This window comes from Pocillopora damicornis, chromosome 12 (genome assembly GCF_964200805.1).
Source record: "Pocillopora damicornis chromosome 12, jaPocDami1.2, whole genome shotgun sequence".
NCBI lineage: Eukaryota > Metazoa > Cnidaria > Anthozoa > Scleractinia > Pocilloporidae > Pocillopora > Pocillopora damicornis.
The window spans coordinates 4,938,243-4,948,517 of NC_142681.1; the positions used below are offsets into that span (position 1 = coordinate 4,938,243).

At 37.1% G+C, this 10,275-nt stretch overlaps 1 protein-coding gene across 1 annotated transcript; it reads left to right on the plus strand.

Moving 5' to 3' along the window:
- The first annotated feature begins 2 nt into the window (after positions 1–2).
- On the plus strand, positions 3–4,074 carry LOC149036156 (uncharacterized). The gene is made up of 5 exons (XM_089189913.1): positions 3–209; positions 555–615; positions 1,942–1,971; positions 2,528–2,662; positions 3,011–4,074. Exons 1-5 carry the CDS (start codon positions 3–5, stop codon positions 3,103–3,105), a joined length of 528 nt encoding a protein of 175 aa, XP_089046039.1. The 3' UTR covers positions 3,106–4,074.
- Positions 4,075–10,275: the final 6,201 nt, after the last annotated feature.

The following is a 10,275-nucleotide window of genomic DNA, read 5'->3' on the forward strand; positions in this document are numbered from 1 at the left end:
CGATGGCGGAAATTGTCAATTTCATTTGGAGCTGGCTCGTACGTGGGTTCAACCTCGCAGTTAATGCTATAAAGCATATCTGGGCTGAAACCAAGGCCATCTTTAAAATGTCAATGGATGTCCTTGCATTAACCATGAAGAACTTTCAAGCTTATTGTTCCTATTCCCGAGAGAGAACCTGGAGAGAAGAAAATGGTACAGCTGTTGAGGTGTGTTAGGAAAACCTAAAGAGTGTCCTAAGACAGTCACTGGATCGAGAGACTACAGTCAGTACATAGGAGATAGCATTCTGGTAGCACAGACTATGAAAAATAAACGAAAAAAGTTTGTTTTATTCAACCAAGACCCAAATTAGTATAATCAGTCTAATCAGGCCATCATAGGTAGACCTAGGTCGGGTTTCAACCCTCCACTTGCTGCTCAGCAGGCCACCAAGTGCTCTAACCAACCAAGAGAATACCTCATGTGTTCAAACCAAGCTAACCATAATCTGTTCCGGATTATACGGGGTGAAACTTAGAATCTTATGATGATAATAATTTTTTCTCCTTCAGAGCGGGAAGGACAGACTTAACGTTTGTGTTGGAATCTCTGGTGAGAAATCTAGGCCACAAGGTAAACGACTGCGTGTGCCTTTCAGTTTCAAAACGACTTGTATTATCTTCATCACTGATAAGAGTGTGCAAATTCAGCATGCAGGAAAGTCGCGAAAGCGTAACGAAACAAAATGGCGGATAGCTAAGGAGGAAAGAGGATTGGAGGAAAGCGCTAGGAACAAAAACAATCACGAAGCAAAAATAACTGGCTAAGAGTCTAGAACTCTTGGCCTCCAAAAAGACGGGGAAGATTACGAAATTTTTTCTTGTATTTTATTAACATGAAATCACATGATTTTTTTCTCGTGCAATTTGTGATGAATCAGCAATCGTAAATTTTTGAAGGACAACAAATTGCACTCGCACTACGGGCTTGCACCATACGGTCAATCTTTAAAAAATCTATTTGTGCTGATTAATCCCAAATACAGCAATTTCGAAGAAACACTCTAGGGGACGAAAGACGATACTTCCGAATAAAGCATTTAAGCGTTCGAGTTTCGGCTCATCGGTAAGCGGAAAGTTGTGCCCAGTTTGTACCGAGCGAAGTAAGTAATCGAGGACAGCTTTCGTTTTAGGACCCTGAAATCCATTTTACCCGTACCGAGGTACGAGTTCGAGTTGCAAAATTCTGAGACTGGTATAGGAAATCGTTTTAAAATTTAAAAATTTAGCTTATACATAAGCATTGTGCACATTTACGAATGTTTAGCTGTGTGATGCCTAACGGAGAACACTAACATTATAACTGCTCGAACAGATTTCAAAGGTAAGCTTTTGCAACTAAATGTGCTTTGTGTCCATTTCTCCGCAAAAGCGTTGACTTTCAGCCGACAAGAAACTGAGTCAAGCAACACTCAGGGTGAGTTATTTTCCAAATAAGGTAGTACAGTAGATGTGCGCGGTAAAACAAAATTGGGTGAACTATTCAGAAAACTAGAAATGAATAATTAGGACGCTGAGAATTTAATACTGAATGTATAAAATAAGCAAATGATATATTGGATGAACTTCGAATTGCTCTAATGTAGAGATTGGCATCCAGAAGCTACGTTCTATTCTTTGTTTAAAAACTATTTATGTAATTCAATATTTCTCAAGTTTGTTGTATCAGTATCGCTCTTGAGGTTCAAAGAGCTTACATGAAACGTTTTCTGTCCTGACATACTCATAAGTAAAAAGATAAGAATAGATTAGACGACGCTTTGAGAGGCTCTGTTTCTCGAATTTTTACAGAAAGTTCTCTTTGTGAATCAAGACGCAGAACAAGCATAATTTAAACCTGTTAATGATAAATAATCCTGCTTTACTAATCTTACTCACGGAACGTTTCCATGGTTTTTAGGTCCAGTCCTCCCTTCAGATCCTGTGAAACGTAAGTAAATACTCTAGAGTCTTTTTAGGCCAGACTGGATTTAAAAAAACTCCCTGAACCGAGCTAAATTTGTAAGGATTGGGTGCATTTCCAGGGAAACAGGAAGTTACATAGAATGGAAATTCAAAGCATTGATGTCCTCTCTGTTAGGAGAGGATTAACTCAGTATGGAAATTTTTTTTCCAAGAATTGCAGAAGAAAGAAAAGTCGGCAGGGTAAGCGACAAAAAAACCGCCCCCCCCCCCCCTTAGCTCAAGGTCTGGACCTGCCACTGATTTCCGTCCTCAAATACGAATCAACCCTATTCCTGAATCGTTTATATAATCAGCACCAATATTGAGGTTGAATATTTACGACGATAAGTCACCCCAACAAAGAGGGTTCTTTTTCATAACAATTCATAACGATCTTTTAATGAAGTAAGTTTGATACTTGGTCGTCTTTCACAACGGGAGTGTTGCTCAACGAAGCGCTAGTGCCGTTGTAGCTCTACAGGCTAATGAAAGCTTTACCTAAATACTTTCTAATGACGTCATACTGATTACCGTGCATACAGATAAGGAAGAGATGAAGAAACTGAAAGAAGGTTGCAGAGAAAGCAAAGGTCTTTGTGGAAAAATGATGAAATTCATCGACGAGGTGGAACAGATAGCAAACGATGATGGGGAGCACAATAACCAACAAATTACCGGTACCAAACTACTATAACAACTTTAAGATCTTAATTCATCGTCAAAAGTATTCTTGTAGTTTTATGCCTCAGCCTGGAGTACCCAGGCAACCGTGACGAACAAAGCTGCCAGAAACCTTTCCATCTTAGCCACCAAACTGAAAAAAAAAAAAAAAAAAAGATGAGATCAATGAGTTAGACATTATTGCTTGACAATATTAACAGCATTACCATAACCATAAGTTCCCAAACTGTGTTAGCTATGTTCGTGAGAGATTCACTCATATTTTTATTGGCATTTCTTGGTAAATCAGTTATTGATGACTTAATCCTTCGTGGTATTTTTCTTACGTTTTGTTCTTCGTACAGGTGAAAAACTGCGCCAGTTGAATCAGAAGAGAGAAACACAGGAACTGCTTAAAATGTTGGAGAGAAGCCTTAAGGTTAACCCAAGCCTAGCCTGAAGAGCCCAGATAAGGAACACTTCAAAATTGACCACTATTCTTGTAATTGAAGATAGCACAACGGCTTAAGATAACCTCTAACCCTTTAACTCCCAGAAGTGACAAAAACATTTAACTTCTCCATTTGATATCCATATGTTTTCTTTTCATGAGAATACTAAAACTTACCGGAAAGAAGTTTTTATCGTGATCACGGACCAAATTCTCGTAACTAATCTACAAGGAATTGTGTAGTAGCAAGAGGAGTGAATTAACAGTCAGATCTTGGGAGTTAAAGGGTTAATACTCTGTTAAGAAATATATACCCATTGATTAGAAGAGCGTAAACTTTACTTTAGAATTGGGAATTAAAAGACATAATTTAATTGATATTCATATAGTTGAGTTTCAGTGAAAAATGTCTCGTTCATGTTTTTGGAGTTTTGTCTCCGTTAGGAAAAAATATTATAAGTAGTGCTCGCAAACACGCTTAATTGAGCTCTTAACTTTTAAGTCTTATCCGCGTGTTTTTTCTTTTTATAAAAGTGGGTAAAATTGACGTATTCGTTGTCTCGCAGCTTATGTTTCCCTCTGACAGTGTCTTGACTTTCCCCCGGTTTCACCAAATTGTTGTTCGAGGAACAAATAAAAAACCATTCGGTGTTTCACCTTTTCTCGCTTTTGGTCTAAAACCGTTACATAAAACAGTTCAAGCAACGAGTATTCAAGAAAATTACTTTTTCTGACAGCTGATAGACTGGGAAATCAGTGGAAAAATATTTCATTCTGTGCATAGACATCAGTTTTCCAGTTTTTTTTATGTCAGTTTTTCCTTTCCTCGCCGGAAAAATTCGATTCCCAAACAGTCAATAGTCATTGATAGAGCGACTAATAAATTGCGACGGTTTATGCGATTACATATCAGCTCTTAGTGTCGTAGGTTTTCAAAGCGGATTTTTAAATGATTAATCAATAAAACATGTTATTATTACCCAAGTAAAGTTTAGTTCTTGAAGTTTTAGAAAGCTTTTTTTTAAAACTACTGGAAGCACCATACACTTTCCCACTATCCCAAAGGTAGGAAGTCTCGAGAGGATGGAACAATGTGATCTATAATTTGTGAAAAAATCACGAAATTTCAAATGAAATTGACTCTTATAATTTGCATCATCGACTAACGGGCTTCGTAAACGCATTTAGCTACGTCTATTTTCCCCTTTCGATAAATCTTTTTTTTAATCTCTCCAAAATAAGGGGAGAATTTGTACACCAATATTATGCAATAAAAAATATAGGTTTCCATGCTCGTTCAAGAGCTTAAAAGCGTCGTACCACTTTACTCAGTCCATTGCTATTCGCCTGATTACGTGATTTTTATGCGCAGTACAAGATACGCAAAGCAAAACTGAGGAATAGCCTTAATTTCAATGAGTGAAAAAAAACTTGCGGTCACATAAAATGCGTTGTTAGGAATATTTTTTCTAAGGTAGGAAAATTTTGAGGCCTGTGATCAGATGCAAGCGGAGAAAACCTTATTGAGTGACTGTGAGGAGAAACGTGACATAGAAATGAAAAATAATTTAATCTGACTTGTGCAGGCGAAGAAAGATCTGGATTGCAGCGTCTAAGTTTGATAAATTTTGAAATAGAAATTCGATAAATGCACAATATTGTTTTGCATTATTTTCGAAGACTGCCTGAGGTATACGTTTATTATTATGCGGAGTTGGATGGTTACCATCATGCTAGATTTCACCGTGACTTTCTGAAGAAAGGTCACAAAGCTAGACAAAAAAACCTTCGAGACTATTATGGGTTCTTTCAGTCACTTTAATCTTTCCAAGGAAAATTTTAATTGCTAGACTGTTCCTGTGGCGCTCGCGTCTTTGACCGCTGACTGTCCTTAATTTCTGGCCATGCTACTAATTGCAAGGTGACAAACATGCTTCGTTTCTAGATTACTTTATCCACAAGTCGGCTATATCTACTCTTTGATTCCTACAAAGACCCATACCACAGCAAAATAAAGCTTCTTTTTAACCCTCTAATTTTAGCTTAAAGAGCAGGAAAGTCAAAACTGGCCCGGTGATCCTCTTGTGTGCTAAGAACAGCTTTCCTTGAAGAAATTCTTTCAAGCCGAAACCTCGTGGGAAGATAATCTTGCATGATATGCTTGGACACAGTTCGACAATACAGAAACGATGGTCACCGTAACTTTTTAGGTCATGCAGGAAGTAATTAGTCTTATCATCTATCAGAATGATTTTAGAACAAGAGAGTCCGCATTGGTTATTTCAAACAAGCATCGGAATTCAGATATCTTACGACATAATCAGCTAAGCTTGTATAAAATTAAGGCTTTGTAGGAAGCTTGTTTGTTGTTTTTTATGGCACATCAAGGAGTAACGCTTTTGTAAAAGTACAATACGCGGGGAATAATTTTGCAATTTGATTAGAAATTGAAACATTTAAGGTGTGGCATAATTGACACTGTGTTCCTGACTTAGGGATTCGAGTTCCCTATAGCACATGTATACGCTTAACTACAATTCAACCTTAATACCATCGGATCGAAAAGTGTATTCAGGGTATATAACTGAGTGGGTTGGTTCTGATGGAGTAATAGGATTGGCGCAAAAGGTTAGTCAATAACCAACGCGACGTTTTATGCGAATTATTGTTTTCATTCATTTGTACCCTTGAGAACTTTATTCCCCATTTCATCCTAAGGACTCCCCCAGTATTTTTCGACAAACGGTAATTAACAGTGATCGATTTAGAGATGAAAGGTCAGTTTGCAAGGCCTTCCCCCTGTATACCTCCAAATTCTTGAACCCATCCCTGAAGCTGCCGTCCGATAATGCTCTTTGATATTTCAGTTTGTGATAAATTCAAAACATAGACAATGTCATCTTGGAGCCGAAATTTGAAGTCCGATTACAACCTCCCTCTAACTCTTCCCCTTCGAATAAACACCTTCAACGCACTTGATAAGAATGCCCTACAGCAAAAAAAATGTTGATCATTAATCAGAGTACGCTTTTATAATCCTTTGTGTGCCTGCAGAATTTAAGCGGCGATGGGTCATGCAATTTTATCTGGTCTCAAAAACTCAGTACAGCAAGCAGAGCTTGAGAAGCTTTGGGTAAATCACTTTTTAAAAACATCTCGATTAGGGTTAGGGTTGTTCGAGGGGTGGATTGCGCCGCACGTTTTGTTAAGACTTATGCGCTCTACGAACAACTAAGCCCCTCTCTAATTTTCCTTGTCCTTGATTATAATGGTATGAATTTATTGCTTTTCCCGCCCTTAATTTTGAAGTATTGGACCCATACTACAACCACTAGCTTCAATCACAAGTAACTCGAAATGATTCGCGCGAACATTTGTGAACACTGATACTGGTAAAAACTTTGCCCTAGGTTGACGGAAAATTTATTTTTCTGATACGGCAGTCTAATAAAATTTAGGAAGAAATAGGGGAAGAAGAGTTGTCTTTTAGAGGTGAAGTTGCGAAGGAGGAGGATTTCATTGAAAATCTAAAAGATATCAACTGTATTCAAATTATATCATATTGGTTGAACTGGTAAGCGATCGAGGAATGCAAACTGAGATTACTGCGGATGATAAACTCAAAATTAGCATGTTCAATTCCTCGTTTGGGATTTATCTTTACACCCAAACAATCTCACAAAACTGTCTTCACTCACAGACTTTGAATAAATCACTTACACTAAAGTTACTTGACTGGTTCAAGCCTCTCTTGTTGTGGCATGTTCCAATCACACTGCAGCAGCGTTCGACACCGCAATCCGTGTCCACGTCGCATTTCTAAGATAGGTTGGAAAAGAAGAACAAAAAAGGAGAAAAAAAAGGAAGAGTGAAGATGTTTATATCATCAAAGAGCAGATTTATGAAAAACTTAATTTTTTGGTACGATTGAATTCAGACACTTTGCACTCTGGATTATTTTCGCATCAGATCTTAATGGCGCTTAATGCAGTGAGTTTATATCACAATCGGGTTCCTCGCGGTCCCCTAACAATCAAAGGAAGAAACATTGACGAGTGTATCAAGCTAGTTTTTGAGTGGTAATTTATTTTAACATGAAACCCTAAATATCCTTTTGATAAGCAAAAGGAGTTTGAAAGAAGAGAAAATGGTATTTTTTTGCAGGAGTTTGTATGTAGGCAGTAAAATAAAAACTGCTCACCCCGAATATAAATCGCTTTTCTCGCAACTGTATTTTTTGTTTTAATATATTTCCAACAACAAAAAAGCGTGAGTTGAACCAAATTTCAGCCTCCGTCATCTATTGCATAGCTAAATCTAATTTCTCTGATATTTTCCATAAATTTTATTAGAACGCAGGTTCCTTTTAATAATTTCCAATTCTCTAGTTTTTGTTTCAAGTGCTTGTGCTTTGATGGATAAAGAAAGAGGGCAGTGGACAAAAATTAAATAAGCGTTATGGGTAATATCTTGATGGAAGTTCAACTAGCTCTTCAATCGGTCAATTGATTCGCTACCGTACCTCGAAAGGACAAAAATGAACAGGAACCATATTAGTTTTGCTTATAATTTAGATATATTTGCCAAATGGCCTTCAATTGACAACATACTATAATAATAATAATAATAATAATAATGACTTTATTGGATAACACAATTACTGGTAAAACCAGTAGTTCTCATTGTGGTCCACTAAAACTTCAAATTCAAATAGCAAAAATACAAAGTAAAAATACAGTTAAAATTTAAAAAAAAAATTAGAATTAAAAATTAAACATTTCTGCTTATAGTAAAATTATCAACTCTGGAGTTCCGATCTATATATTTCTTATATAGTTGATTTTTAAATTTACGAAGGGAAGTGAGACCTCTAGTGGCACTGTCTAGGTTGTTCCATAATCTAGTGCAACATGCAAGGAATGAACGTTTGCCGGTCATAGTGCTAAAGAAAGGTGTGGATAAGTCCATATTAGTTGACGCCCGCAGTCAGTCTAAGGAAACCACTCTATCCAATTAGAAATGCGCAATGGAAAGTACCTCCTTTCGACCACTTCGTTAATACCAGTAACTTCCTAATTCCCTAGTTTTTGTTTTAAGGGCATATACTTAGATGGTTAAGGAGAGAGGTTAGTGGACAACAAGTGGATGAGCATCATGAGTAATATCTTAAATGTCCATGGTAGAGAAGTTATTTTTTGTTCTTTCGTTGCGATTCTCTTCGTCATAGCACAAAATCTGGTCTTTGATACTTGAATGTTCATTTATAAATCACACGCCGTGCAGTAGATTTTTAGGAGACTGATAATTCTGGAAGATTTTTTTCCTTTCCTTTTGTGTAAGTATATTTGATTTGAAAGTATTCTCCTTGAGTGTTTTTAAAGCGCATCAATCAGAGTCCTGATGACACTCATAAAAAAGGAACCAGGCCAGCTCACTGAATCCCCTTTAATAGCTCAGTTTCATTAAGATGCGACCCTCCCGAAAGAAAAGATCAAGTAAGCATTCTTCTCTACAATAATTTAAACTAGTTTACTCGCTATCCACACTATGATTTTACTTTCAACTTATTTTGATTTAGATGTTCATGTTCGGTTTCTGCCAAGAGCACGCTGAATCTATTGATCAGCCATGAAGCCAGCAGTCACGACTCAACGATGTTCTCTATAGGTCATCCACAGACTATATCTTATTTTACTAGATCGAAATTTTTAATTATGAAATCAAGCATGGAAACTTTGTCACCAGACAAATTGACATTCAGTAGATGTTGAGTCACCTGCAAACTCTAAATTAAAATTACATCCTCTCTTGTCACGTAAACTTTTCACCATATAGATACGTCCCCTTCCCAAATTAACGAAGACTTAGCAGCTGCAACTGCTTGTTTGCTTTCATTTTCTTGAGAATTAAAATCACCAGAAAATAATCATTTATGAATCGTTAAGGACTGAGTTATGGAACAGATTTCGTGATAAACCAAACTGTTTCGAAAATAACAGTGTAATAAAAGTGCAGTTAACCTTGAATAGTTTAACAACTGTCTAAGCTGGCCCCACGATTTTTTTAAATCCCAATCGGCCGAACTAAATTTAATATAGGAAAGTGTTTGTCATGTTTGCTTTCTCATTATTGCTTTTCCTTGATTAAGCTTCTTAAATAAATAAAATTTCTTCTCTTTCAACTAGTTGTATAATACGTAGTTTTTACACCTTTGGGTGAAATCAAGGCACTTCATTTCTCAGTAATGATTTTCCGTTTTATGGTTGATCAGCTGCAGAACCATTCCGGTCTATTTAAGAAAGTTCCACCCATATCTCTTTATCCACAGCAGATTCCCGGCTGTAGCAGAAAAAGGCAACATGAAGCTCGCATTGTCCCTGGCTCTGTGCCTGGCGTTCGCCTTTGTGGTGAATTCCTTGAGAGAGGAGGATTTGAGCCTTTTTGAGGACGACTTTGTGAGAGATAAAGTTGAAAATAACAAACGCTTTCTTTTCAAAAAGAGGGTAAGTACTTTTAAGTACTTTATGTGAGCAAATTTCAACTAAACTGATTAAACTGATTATTTAACTAAATAAAAGCAGACATGCGTAATAAGCCCATAATAAAATAGAGAGAACTTTAGCTTTAGCGGTAGAACTAGTGCTTTCGGAAGAACCACGACTCAAACCACGACAACTGGAGCAAACTTTATTGTCTGTGGTCAACGGTTTTCCTGTTTTATTATGTAGGCTAAAGCAATGTCATAACTTTTAAAATTGTAACTAAGTCTTCGTGATCGAACGTCCCTGTCTTCTGTTCATCTTCAGTGTTCCAGCGATGCAGACTGTGCGGCGCTTCAGTACTGTTTCCAAAAAATCGGTTATACCAAGTGCTTGGCCAAGAAGGGAGAGGGCAGGATCTGTCATCCTTCCTCTGTAAGTAAACCCCTTCTATCAGTCAACGAGTATGTAGCTTTTCACACTCGATTGTGTTGTTGGTTTATCTTTGGGCAGGTGGAAAATAATTGTTTGTAGATTCGGATCCAAAACATTTCTCCTCAACAGGAGATTGATTAAAAAGATACTACCAGTTCGACTTGTTGGTAAGGTAGTTCTCCTTTACAATACGGTTAATGATAACTGTAGAAATCTTAAGATAACGTTTTAATTATAACCATTATTCGACCGGGGATTCCAAAGT

Excerpts from the sequence above, each read along its gene's own strand:
- LOC149036156 (XM_089189913.1), top strand. The coding sequence starts at position 3 with ATGGCGGAAATTGTCAATTTCATTTGGAGCTGGCTCGTACGTGGGTTC. Across the intron at positions 210-554 it reads AAAATGGTACAGCTGTTGAG|AGCGGGAAGGACAGACTTAA; the intron begins GTGTGTTAGGAA and ends TTTCTCCTTCAG. Across the intron at positions 1,972-2,527 it reads CCCTTCAGATCCTGTGAAAC|ATAAGGAAGAGATGAAGAAA; the intron begins GTAAGTAAATAC and ends CCGTGCATACAG.